At 39.2% G+C, this 13148-nt stretch overlaps 1 protein-coding gene across 3 annotated transcripts in view; it reads left to right on the forward strand.

Annotated features, from left to right (window-relative positions):
- Positions 1 to 13148, forward strand: part of FAM169A (family with sequence similarity 169 member A) — a 39235-nt gene that overhangs the window by 12691 nt on the left and 13396 nt on the right. The window contains exons 2-8 of one of the 3 annotated variants that reach the window (XM_064641168.1): positions 1513 to 1650; positions 3013 to 3112; positions 4165 to 4250; positions 5647 to 5818; positions 7770 to 7949; positions 9324 to 9452; positions 12915 to 13033. In XM_064641168.1, the coding sequence (XP_064497238.1) occupies positions 1516 to 1650; positions 3013 to 3112; positions 4165 to 4250; positions 5647 to 5818; positions 7770 to 7949; positions 9324 to 9452; positions 12915 to 13033 (921 nt within the window). In that variant the 5' untranslated portion in view covers positions 1513 to 1515. Of the gene's footprint in view, positions 1 to 1512; positions 1651 to 3012; positions 3113 to 4164; positions 4251 to 5646; positions 5819 to 7769; positions 7950 to 9323; positions 9453 to 12914; positions 13034 to 13148 lie in introns of those variants that run through there. The other 2 variants (XM_064641170.1, XM_064641169.1) reach the window with 2 other exon arrangements.

The raw sequence follows: 13148 nt of genomic DNA on the forward strand, positions 1-13148 counted from the left end.
GAAATAAGAGATGCAGCTGAGTATCTCATACGGGCAGTGAGCAATAGTAGGAGGAATGTGAGACACTGCAAGAGAATGCAAGAGAAAATGCAAATAACAGCTGAGGGGAAGGAATGACCTGAATTTGAAAGGAAATGGCTGTGAGGAATGTGTGTGTATATCTGAACAATAGCATTCATGGAAAACATTCGTGGTTTTATCAGCAACAGCATTAAAGATGGCAGTTGTAGATGCCCATGAAGTCAGGTCCAAGTTTGTTCAATTTTAACAGGAAAAAGAATCACTTTTGTAGAAGGAGTGGCCTCTTCTATTCAAGCAACTGAATAGTAGTATATTGTTGCTGTTTAAAAGCTTTTAAAATGCAGACTTTTAATTGCTGCTGGGTGAGTCACAGTAAGTTCTTTTGCATTTGATTTACCTGTGTCAGTAAAATACTGAATGGTGGATTAAATAGAGAGGACTGAAGAGAAAGTGGAAAAGAAAATCACTGCACACTAGGATTTAAAATAAAACTAAAGAAAAAAAAGACTCCATAGTGGAGATTAGGAATTGTACAACTTATATGAAAACCTTTGTGTTTGAGAGTTGCGAGGGGTTTATGGGACAAGATCAAGACCCTTGTGTTCTTCCAGAACAGGTTCTTGTGAACTTCTGTTAGTTCATGCTTCTGAGAGTTTGTGGCATAGCTTGAAAGCAGCTGAGGGGTCTATTTCTGTTTATAGTTATATAGACCTGAGAGAGCCTTACCTGAAGAGTACACTGGAGGTTCCTGGAGCTCTTGTTTGTCTTAATTTGACATTCCTTTGACAAGGAAAATTTGAATCCAAGAGCTTTTAATGAGTTATTGCCAGTATGGTTTGGCTTCAGTACTTTAGTTTTTGCCTTGTCACCTCCTTAAAGTGTGTCTCTTTAGTCTGTTGCAGGCTCTTGCTTTTAATGAGCTTGTATCATTTTCTGTTCACAATCAAAATGCTTTGGAAACAACCATCTGTTAGACATACTAATTGGCTAGTTTTTGAGAGAAGTCCTCAGCAATGCTTTGGTTTCTTCAGAGGTGGATTTAAATGCAAAGGCTCAAAAATAGATTAATCCCTTCTGTTGTTGTCTTCTGGGTGGTTTACTTTATATTTTACTACCCAGTTGTGTCTTAACCTGTGATATCAAAAACGTCATCTGGGAGAGAGATAACTGAGTTTACCACCTAAAGGCTGCATGTGCCTGTGCTGCAAACAGGGGGCTTGTATATGTTGGAAAACTGCAACAACTGGGTCTAGGGGGACCTATAGGCCAATCTCATCCTTTTCTGCTTGTGAACATAGATTTGGTTAAGGTATTGTTTTAGAGACTGACTGTTTGTAGTCACCATCCTAATTAAGTGCCTGGAGCATTTCTCCTTTCTGTCATCAGTACAGAGGACTGTAGTGAACAGCAGAGTATGGGTGTTCAGCGGTCTTATTTACATGGACGTTGTATGTCTCAAACTACCTATGTTAATAATGTTTATTTCTCCAGAGGATGTCATTCCCTGTGGATATATTGAACAATTGCAGTCATGAGGACTTGGAGAGCTCAGCAGAGGACTTCCTCTTTGATCTTCGGTGGGGGAAGCTAAGCTGTCCTACATTCTTCTCTCTGCCAGACCACCGCAAAGTAAGAACCAGCAAATACTATAGTCCCAATGTTCTAAATAATAAAAAAAAAATTAAAAAATCACGTAAATAAAAATCTGGGTATCACTGACTGTCTGCTGCTTTTAGGCAGTGGATCTGTATGCATTAAGTATTTCAAAAGAAACCCCAAAACCATAACCTTAAATCTTCAACTGATTATTCAAACCCTTTTCTAAAAAGGACTACCTCATGCAGTCTCAAAAATCTATCATCATCACTAAGGAGTTCATGATTTATTGAAACTGATTGACTCTTTTCGTATCTCAGTCCTTCAGTGTACTTCATGCTTGGTTTCGATTCTGATTAGTAAGTTTCACTGATTTCAGAAGTGATTCTTTTCTATCTGAAATATTCCCTGCTGTTATTTAACTCAGTAAAGGCTAGCTGTGACACTTCTGTGTTTCTTGCATGATAGGTTAGTGTTGGTTCTGTCCAGATGAACATTTCTATTAGAATTAATACCAATAAAACCAATAGTGTATAGCCTTCATGAAATGTGAAGCTGAGAGGATTCTCTGTGGGACCTAAAGGTCAGTGCTGCAGATGCCTTGGCAGAAGCAGAGTCCTGACTACTTTCCTGCATTTCTGCAGGTACTGTATGCTGAAATAGTTGCTTGAATTAATGTCCTCATGTGTGGCAATAGCCTGTAATAATCTTCTTAAATTGGTTAAGCAAGTTTATTTACCACACTGTTAATGTCTATTTTTTATGCATTAATTAAATGTTGGAAACATGTGAATTTAAATATCAAAATGCATTTCCAGAAAGGTACTCAGTTCCTTAAAGAAGGATTATTTTATCCTTTTCATGTTGTTTGTGAGGGGAAAATCAAGCAGCCAAGTTCATAATTTCTAAAATGTGTGCAATTTAAGGGAACAAAACCTTTTTGAATCCAGCCTTCCCACCGTAGCGCTTTAGAACTTGTTAACAAACAACAATTTTGCTGTGCCAGTTTATTACTCTGCTTGACTGCTTCATTCTTCTGTTGGCTTTGACAGCTTGCGCAGTTGCAACAGTTGAATAATGTAATGCTGGCTCCTTGCACACCTTACTTCAGTTATGCACACAAATGCAAACTGTTGACAGAACAGAGAAGTAACAGTACAAATTACTGTAGCTAAATCTGCCACAGTGTGAGAGTCAAGCTCTTTGTAATGTAGTCTGTCTTTAGGAAGAAATATCTGAAGTAAGGGCTGGGATCTGGTGCTTGTCCTTTACAGTTGTCTGTTAATGAGTCGATTTTCAACATTCATCTTGTTTACCTTACTAAACATTCTCTGTGTATTTTACTAAGGTTGTTTTAGCAAGAGTCTATTGAATTATTGTACATTCTTGTTTCAGGTTCCTATTAGCTTGTCAACTGTGGGCTATGTTCCTCTTTATGGTGAAGAGCAGACACACAAAGTTCTTGCGCTGTTTGCACCATGGGACTCGCTCACAGGTTTCATTTTAAGTTTTTTATCTCTGTGTTGCTGTTTCTTCTTTTTTTGTGGTAAATACATGTAACCAGACCCTTGCTCATTCCACGCTACTGTAGTTCATAGTTTTGGCACTTGTGCATTTGTTGTTCACTGTCTTCTTGTTCACATACTATTATTTTTTGTTGTGAATTCATATATATGAATAATAGAGCTTTACACACTAATCAGAGCAGAACTGGAGTCATTGAATTCAGAAGATACGTAGCAAAACAACGTGGCGCTTGTCTGGATCGAAGTACAACATGTATCTCCTGATCTCTTTATGTACACTTCACCTCTCCAAAAGGAATTTATTGAACATTCTTAGAATCCATTAATTTGCTCATGAATTTAGATGCTCTTTTTTGATAGTGATTGATCAGCATCAACTGTAAATTATCTTTAGTTTGAGGTCCCAGCACAGGTCTGGCTAAGATGACATCTCACTGTTTTTTGTGTTCCCTCCCTCCTTCTCTTCCTCCCTCCCTCCCTCCTCCTTTCCTTCTCTTTCTGTTTAATGCCATATATAGGATTGCCACAAATGCCTATGGATCACACTCTTCCTGGCTGTTACTCATGTGGCCACCAGCCTTTTTGCATTCATCTGACTCCCTAAAACTTGCACAGTTTCAGTATCAATATCCACTAGCAACCTAAAATATATGTATGAATGAGACTCCCCTTGGCAGGCTCAATTTTTAGTGGGAGGAGGTGCTAGAGCACAGTGTTGAAGGACAGTGCTTATGTCTGGAAAAATAGTTCCTTTATATTATACTGCACGACGTATGCATTTTGGTTTATTATTCTCAGTTATCAATAAAGGTTTGGACTAAGGAGCATTTCACATGAGTGGGGTGTATAGCACCACATTTGTTGTGCTAGGGTAGTAAGAGCTACATTAATGTAGTTCCATCTAGAAGATGCTTAACTTGGTTACTACAGTGTTATTCCTGATTATGTAACAGCTTTAGTGATTATGTTTCTTTTGGAATGTAAGAATCACTAACTTTTTATTTCCCTTGTTTCTTTCAAGCTGTAGCCCTGTATCTTGCTGACCAGTGGTGGTCAATTGATGACATTGTGAAAACATCTGTCCCTGCTAGACAGGGGCTTCATCAGGTAAAGCACTCCAACGTTCACTTAGCAATTAATCTTCTACTTCAAGATGTGGCTTCTACTTCTAGCTAGTGTGCGAGATACTACATGTTTTCATTTCATTTAGAAATTAGGTGGCTGTTGAAAGTCAAAGGAAATAAAGGAATAGGTACTACAATCGGGAAAGGAACCTGATAGTGAAAATAGTGTCTAGAGCAAGAGTGACTCTTGTACCACAGCTTCATATGTAGATTATTTAGATATTAACAGCATTACAAGGTTTTGTTTTACTCTTTAGAACATTGTTATCTGGTTGTTTTGAAACATCTTAGTAGAGTGGTGCATTTTACTGTAGCAGTACCTACTGATCTTATCAGGAGACTAGTAAACCAAAAACGTGTTCAGGAACCTGTTTTACAGAAGCAAGTTGAAGCTGGTGGCTTGCATGAGGCTATGGTGAGGCATGCTGGCTATATGTGAGGTCTGGAAAAGTAAGTTGCCTGGTGTCAGCTTTATTGCTCATCATTGACCTTTTTTACCATTATTGACACCAGTGTAGCATGGAGTTATGTTTTTTTCCAAAATTGGAATCTATACTTTTCCAGGATTGTAATTTATATCTGCCTAGGGAATCTGGACACTTATCTTTGATTTTTGCGTTTTTGTATTTTCACTAGAGAATTTGGCTTTCAGCCTTGCTTTTCACGTGTTTCTTAATGGTAAGATGGTGATAAAGTCAGGAAAGCTGAATCTTTTACAGGTGGGGTAGCTGAGACTGAGCACTGGGAAGAGAGCAAGATTGTTCCTTCCTTCACAATGGGTAGAATAGTGGTGAGCTTAAATTTCATATATAAAAGGAACCCGCAGGTCAGAGAAAAGGATATTGAATTCCTTGTTTCATTGCACAGAAACTGTTGTAACTAGTTTTTTCACTGCATCGTGTCCTGTTGCCTGCCACTCTGTCAGTAGTGATTGAGTGTGCCAAGTCCTGCTACCCTGTGAGGCTCATCATGTCTCCTTTGTAAGACTTTACCTGCTAGCCTAGGAGATCTGAGGCTGGTGTACTGCTGCTGTGTTTGGTGAATGTTTCTTAAGTCCAAAATTGAGTTAAATCATAACATTCCCACTTCACTGCCCTTCTCCCAGCACTTCTCTCAGCCTTTATGCATTGCATAGAGTAACATTGAAGTCATGAAATATCCTCTGTGGTAATGATTTATACTTGACTTATTGCTATGTCTTCTGAGCATCTCCTTCCCCTCAAACAAACCTCAGAGAGTCATCCTGCTTTAGCACTTACAGCTTTCTTTGACTCCATCTGCAGCTGTGTTAACTGTCAAGTTTGAAAAATAAGGTCTTTGATGTGTGGATATTAACAAATCTGACCGATCTTCTAAAATGTTTTTCTGTGTTTCCTTAGGTGCAGTCTGTTGGAGAGAGAATTGTTCTCTATGTTCTGAATCGAATTATCTATCGAACGCAAGAAATGGAAGAAAATGAGATCCCATTTCTCTGTCATGGAAGCAGTCACTATGCTAAGATCATGTGGAAAAAAGGAGAGGCTATTGGGTTCTATTCTGTTAAACCTGCAGGTAGGACACTTGAAGACTGTGGGATTTGGGGGGTTAAGTTGTGGAGATAAGGAGCTTATTTGAAGAATATTGTATGTAGGTTTTACAAGCCTTGCAGGACTAATGAGTTGGTGTTTTCCTGCAATTGTCAGAGGTCAGATTGCTGTTAAGATCTGTAACTTAAATACTTATATGCTTTAGCAATTTAAGAAAGTTCTTGGATTTCTTCATATTCTACAAAACATATTAGAAAATGAAAAAATTTGATATACCCAAAAGCCTTTTTCTTTCTTTTTCATTTTTTCTGTAGAACAGTTATTTACAGTTGGGTTGGACTGTGCTTATCTTGAGTTAGCAAAAGCTGAAGGCGTTTCTTTCTAGACATTATCAATATTTCACCCATGTTTGAGTGTGTGCTGTGTTCTTCAAATGTGTAGTCTACATGGAAGAGTATTGTTCTGGAAACACATGGTTAGGAAGAGGTGAAGCTCTTCTGGTATCCCAGAGGGTACCCAAGTAATGTAACCTCTCTGCTCAGGTTTTCCTTGCTTGAAAAATGAAGATAATCATACAATGGCTTGTGTTGGGTTTGAAGGAACCTTAAAGACCATTTAGTTCCAACCCCTCTGTCATGGCAGGGACACTTTCTACCAGACCAGGTTGCTCAGGGGCTTATCCAGCATGGCCTCGAACACTTCCAGGTCTGGGTCATCCACAACTTCTTTGGGCAACCTGTTCCAGTGCCTCACCACCCTCACATTTCTTCCTAATATCCAATCTAAACCTACACTCCTTCAGCTGACAACCCTTACCCATTGTCCTATCACTACAAGCTCCTGTGGAAAGTCCCTCTCCAGCTCTCTTGTAGGCCACATTCAGGTACTGAAAGGCTGCAAATAGGTCACCCTGGAGCCTTCTCTTCTCCAGGCTGAACAACCCCACCTGTCTTAACCTTTCTTCATAGGAATGGTCCTCCAGCTTTCTGATCATCTTCCTGGCCCAGAGATAAGGGTCACTGGCCTTAAAAATACAAGGTTCCAAAGACTATATTGTATAGACAAGCTGTATGCTTCTCATTGGCCTTGTTAGAGAAGAAGGAAACTTTTTGGCGTAGTTCACATCGATTCACAGAAAAAGGGTCTGAAAATGGATTGGATAGTTAGTGGACTATCTTAATGCCATTGTATGCCATCCCTTTATCACCACTGATTTCATAGCTACCCTTGGAATCACAGAATATTCTGAGTTGGAAGGGACCGACAAGGTTCATTAAGTCTAGCTCCTAAGTGAATGGCCCATAGAGGAATCAAACCCACACCCTTGGCATTATTAGCTCCAGGCTCTAACTGGAGTACCTATGTGTTGTGACAGTCTATTCCATCTTTATTAAATTATGGATAATATGTTGTTTTGGGGAGAATTTCAATGTAAAGTCTCTTAGTTTTTTTTGTGTCTTCATTTAAAATATCAGAATTATTGTTTCAGTCTTTAAATAAGAACTGAATTAGTCTTCCGATTTGTCCTAAGTGATGATGTAATCAACATAAAGGTGCAATTAAAAAATTTTGTTTTCTCCTATTCCCTCCTCCATCTTTCAGCTTCACTTTTAGAACAATTTTCCTATGGAGTTGTATAGTGAGATTTCAAAGTGAGCCTTTCCTTTCTGTCTTGTCTATTCTTCTCTGGTACTACAGACTTTTTCTATTGTATTAATCTATTGATATATCTTGGCAACACTATGAAGCTTGCCCGAAAGAGACAAATTATTTATTTTAAATAATGATAAAAATTATTTAATAATGATAAAATTATTTATTTTTAATAAAGACTACTTACTATTAAATAATTCGGTATTTTTATAACCTATAAAACTTTTTATTTGAATATGCTAAAATCCATACTGCAGCATGTCAGTCAACATACAGTATGTAACCCACACTGATGGATATTTTTTTCCTCTTGATTATTTCAGGAAGTGTTTGTAACTCATTTTTTCATCAGAAGTATAAACTGACAGTGCTAGACACAATGTTTGTGAGAAAGAAACATCGTGGGAAAGACTCTGGGCTAATCATGTTGGAAGACTTTGTGGATTCCTTTACTGAAGGGCCTCTTGGCCTACGATACCCACTGTCATCCTTTGTGTATACAGGTGAGCTCTTTAATTTATTCTTCTTTGTGGTTTCTTCACATGTCCAGGTGAGTCGTGTCATTCAAGTATTTGTGGTCTCATCCTCAGGTTCTATATTAAAGGTTCTGTGCTTTAGAGAGGGCTAAAAATCCTGATTTACTTAAGATGAAGTAGTTCCTGATTAGATTTTTAATCCTCTGCATGAGACTAAGTTATTCAAACTCTGTTGGCTTTCTGCTACTGTGAAGTTTACCGCTGTCATCTTCCCCCCACCAAGCCTGAAGAATGGGCTGAGGCGTTTCTGTGTGTGATCTAATGTATATCTTCTTTGTAGCATCTTTTTCTTGCACACACCTAAGCCTCATGAGGTCATTTAATTCATGCTTTCTCTGAACTTCTGGTCAAAAGGACATACTAGGCTATTTTTTAACTTATGTATCAGAAGGCACAGATCTAAAATACAAAGAAAACACTTATGGTTCTTCCATTAGCAACCTAAGAGAGCTATGTCATGTAGGAAATGACATGGATTGTGGAAACTATGTTCTTGGGACTGTGTTCAGGCAAGAAGTACATTTCTTTTGCCCTATTTTTATCTGGCTTTCTTAACTACTGGAAATTTTCTGATTTTCCAACTACCACTGTCTGTTGCTGGATCTGATAAGACCTGGTTTGTTAGGCTTCAAACAGGAAAATGATTTGAGCAGAATTCGATGACTAATTCTTTTCCATAGTCAAGAAATTATACAGTGAGGATCTTGTGTGCTGAGAGTATGCATCAGTAGGGAAATAGGTGAAAAGTGGTAATTTTCCTGGCAACTGCTACAGAATAATGACAAAGTATGCAACTTCACCTCTATGTTTAATACACATATAGCGAGAAAAGAGGGGGAAGGAGAGCAGAGTGGAAAATATTCTAGAAGTGAACAATGAGTGGATGGTTAACTATGTAATCGTAACATGTTAACATTCCCAGAGTGCTTTTCACCAGTGCCTATAATAAAGTGGAGTAACAAAAATAACTCGACTACATCATGTGCTTAAGAACTCTTCCATCCTGAGTTGAGTCTTGTGATTGGCAGGAACAGTGACAGTGAAGTTGCACAACTCTCGAGTGGGTACCTAGAGAAGAAGAAAAACCCATCCATCTTTGTTTGCAGATAATAATGGAAATATTTAAACATGAAGAAAGGATAAATTGAGAAGGATCAGTAGGGTAAAGCAATATTATGTTTATTTCAGACTTGACTGTTTTGTTAAGCAGTTCTTTCTGTATTTGTTTATGTGTATGACAGTAGATTGCAAAATAATTTGATTTCAGATAAAATTTAAAAACTGAGCCACAACTGAGTATGTAGTGTCTATAATATAGTGGTTTTTCTTATGTTTGCTCAGCTTGTAAGCAGTATCTTGAGAAGTACCCTGCAGATAAAAACCTTTTGTGGCAAGTGGAGGGAGCAGGAGGTTGGTTCCAAAGAAAGTCTATTATGTCTATAGTGCAAAAGGAAAATCTCAAAATTGCAGGTATGGATACTTTGTTTTTTCATTCTCTGACACTTTTAAAAGTTGGACAAACACTCTACAAGTACAAGAGTGACTTCTGTGAACACTGTCTGTGGAAACTTAACAGAAAGATTTTTATTTGTCCTGAGACCTGTGAGATTATGTCCTTGACACAGGGTGAACATTACTTAGCAACAACTAAAACAGTGTTTTATCAACATTATTCTCATAGTAAATTTAAAACACAGCACTGTACCAGCTACTAAGAAGAAAATTAACTCTATCCGACCTGAAAGCAGGATAGCATGCAGTCCTTATTTTTTGTATCATTTACATCATGCCCAGGTTCCACGCTTTCCAATACACCGTCACCTTTCCTATCTTTTGATATATAAATACACATCACACACCTCTATCATTCCTTTAGTCTATGGGCCATCCCTGTAAAATGTCCATTGAGTTAATTTAGTCCATGATTTTGGGGTCCACCTGTCATAACAGTCTTTCAGGGCAGAAAGGATGGTGTGTGTCATGTTGGATTGTTGCATGCTGAAGCCAGTTCCATCACCACTACACTTGTCTGGTTTTTCTGTAGTTCATTCTTCATTGATCTGACTGATTTTTACTGTAATACCCTTGATATGACAGTTGAAAGGCAATCAGTTTCAGATCCCCAAATTCAGAGCAGTGAAGACAGGCGCTGTGAGGTGCCCAGTGCAGTGATGGGCATATAACCACCATAGAAGAGACAATATACAGTGTTATGTGGCAATCAACATCATAGAATTTATTGGCTACTCTCACACAAAATCAAATTCCCTTGAGGTATACAGTGGACTTACCCATCCAAGTGCACCCATGTCGTTGTGTAATTCCACAAATATGTTTGCCTTTGCCTGAGACAGGAATAGCCCAGATTATTTATGTGCACTACAGGAACTTTATCCCTTTCTACAGTGTGTAAAATTTTGATCAAGCAGGGCCAGACTGACTGGCAGATCCCCTTACCAGGTGTCTTTTGCTACATGTATGTCCTGATGTTTGAAGGTCCTGTTACTCATTTCTCCTGGATAAATTCATAACAATTCATTGTATCATTTCATTTTTCTGAAGGCTGGTGCATGGTAGGGAGCGTGATATTCCCACTCATGGGACTTTGGCCCAGTTGCTTATGGGGTTGTTTGGGAAGTGAATCCTCCTGTCTGATTCTGTTCTTTCTGGGGCACTCTGTCACTATAAGACTTTTTCTTAAGGCCCAGTGTTCCAGGTGGTGGCATGAGGCAGAGGATATGTTCTCACCCTTCTAGTGGTTCCACCATTATAAGCACTTACCCTGACTGGTTTGGGAAAGTGTGATATAGTCAATTTGCCCAGCCTCTCCATATTTATATTTCAGCCATCATTCTCTGTGCTACAGAGGTTTTAATCACTTAGTGTGTTTAACTGCAGCACATGTTTCACATTTATGGGTAACCTGTGCAATAGTGTCCATGGTCAAGTCTGCCCCTGGGTCATGTGCCCATTTGTAATTTGCATCTTTTCCTTGATTACCTGAGGTGTCATGGACCCACCAAGCTGGAAATAATTATGTTGCCAGTCCTGATCCATGTGAGCCACTTCAATCTTAGCAGCCTGATGCATCTGCTGATTGTTCTGATGTTCTTCAGTGGCCTGACTCTTGGGTATATGAGCCTCTACTTTCACAACCACAATGCTGTTCACCTAGACAGCATTATCTTGCTGCAGTGTGGCAGCTCAGATGTGCTGCCGGTTGCTGCTAGTTGCTGCAACCACCTCCACAGGGCATTTGGCGCTACCCATGAAGCAGTATAGAGCTAAGGTATTGGCCATTTTTCTCATTCAGAAATGACTCAAATCAGCTGGATTGCCTTCGCCTCTGCAAACTGTCTGTATTTACCTTCTCCTTCAGCAGTTTCTGTGACTTGTTGTAGTGGACTCCATCACCAATCCTTTCCTACAAATGTGGCAGAATCTATCAATAATCAAGGCATATTGCTTCTTATTTCCTGGCAATTTAATATACAGTGGGGCCTCTTCAGTATTGTGTCACTTTCTCCCCTGGTGACATTCTGAAATCTTTTCTGGACAATCCATGAACACTTTCAAGATTCTTGGATAACTGCAGTTTCGTATTTGGGCTTATTGTTTGATCATTGATTGACTCACTCCATGCAGCATCAGTTGCGTGATGTGTGTAGAGGAGACCCTTCCTTTAAACATTCCACCCAGCATAGGCAACCAGGGTGCCAGGAGGAGCTGTGCTTAAGTACCAGCCCCTTCTGAAGCAGCTTGAACCCATTTGTATACTGCCACTGTCTCTTCTTCAGTTGGAATATGGTGGGCGTCCTGTCTTCTGTGTCCCTAACTCCAAAAACTTAGGGGTCAACCTCAAGTGTCTCCTGATGCTTTCTCCCAGAAGCTCCAGGCAGGACCATTCTCCCTGGCTGTAGAGTAGAGCACAGTTTTTATATCTTGCCCTGGCATAGCAGGCCCAAGGGCTACAGCATGAACTGTTTTCTGTTTGGTTGGTTCAAGGGCTTGTCATTGCCCAGGGCCCCATTTAAAATAGTTCTTCTTCTGGATCACTTGATAGAGAGAGCTGACAATCAGACTGTCATTTAGAACGTGTGTTCTCCAAAAATGCACAATGCCTAAGAAAGCTTACATTTCCTTTTTACTTGTTGGTGGATACATTTCTATTATTTTGTTAATCAGATCTGTTGCGATCTAATGGCATCCGACTTGCTGTTTTGTTCCCAAAAACTGGATCACCTGTGCAGGTTCCTTGACCTTACTTTGTTTTATGGCAAAACCATCTTTCTCTCTCCGTAGTGGTCCAGTTGCCGTGGTGACATGAAATGTCTTCCATGAAGAGATAACCCTTTCTTCATGCTTGTCAGGCAACTAAGTGCCATGCCTGCTTGTCCCACCTCAGTAGGGTGGGAAGGAGCATCTGCAAAAAATATAAAACATCTGAGTTGAGACAAGAACAGTTCAGTAATTGAAATAAAATTAAATATAAGCATGATATAATAATAATTGTAATGAACAACAAAACCAGAGAATTAAAACCCAAGAAAGAGAATTGGTGCACAGTCTAGTTGCAGTTATTAGACCCTCCCAATTTATATACTGGGCATGACATTCTGTGGTATGAAATATCCTTTTGGCCAGTTCAGGTCAGGTGTCCTGGCTTTGTCCCCTCTCCAGCTTCTTGTGCACCTGCTCACTGGGAGAGCATGAGAAAAAGTTACGAAAAGTTCTTGAATTAGGGTAACCACGTTTAGCAGCAACCAAAGCATTGGTGTATTATCAACATTATTCTCATGCAAAATTCAAAACACAGCACTGTGCCAGCTGCTATGAAGAGAAACCCCAGCTGAATGCAGGACAGATGGTTAATTTTTATGTAAAGGTACTATACTTTTCTGTTTCCCCATTTCCTCTTTTAAATCTTTACAGCAGAGGCCTCAAAGAAGGAAAATAACAGTTTGCAAACAGAGGATAAGCTTAGTCAGTCTGCAGTATCTGAAGCAAGTGGACAGAGGACTGAGAGGACTGAGCTAGAAACACAGCTAAATGTAGGTACACAATGTGTTACCTCTTTTTTTTGATTGCGTTGTTACTGAAAAACAAATTGTGAGAAATTGTTTTTGTCCATCTCATTATAACCGAATTGGCTCAAGTCCATACTAC

Source organism: Pseudopipra pipra, chromosome Z (genome assembly GCF_036250125.1).
Source record: "Pseudopipra pipra isolate bDixPip1 chromosome Z, bDixPip1.hap1, whole genome shotgun sequence".
NCBI lineage: Eukaryota > Metazoa > Chordata > Aves > Passeriformes > Pipridae > Pseudopipra > Pseudopipra pipra.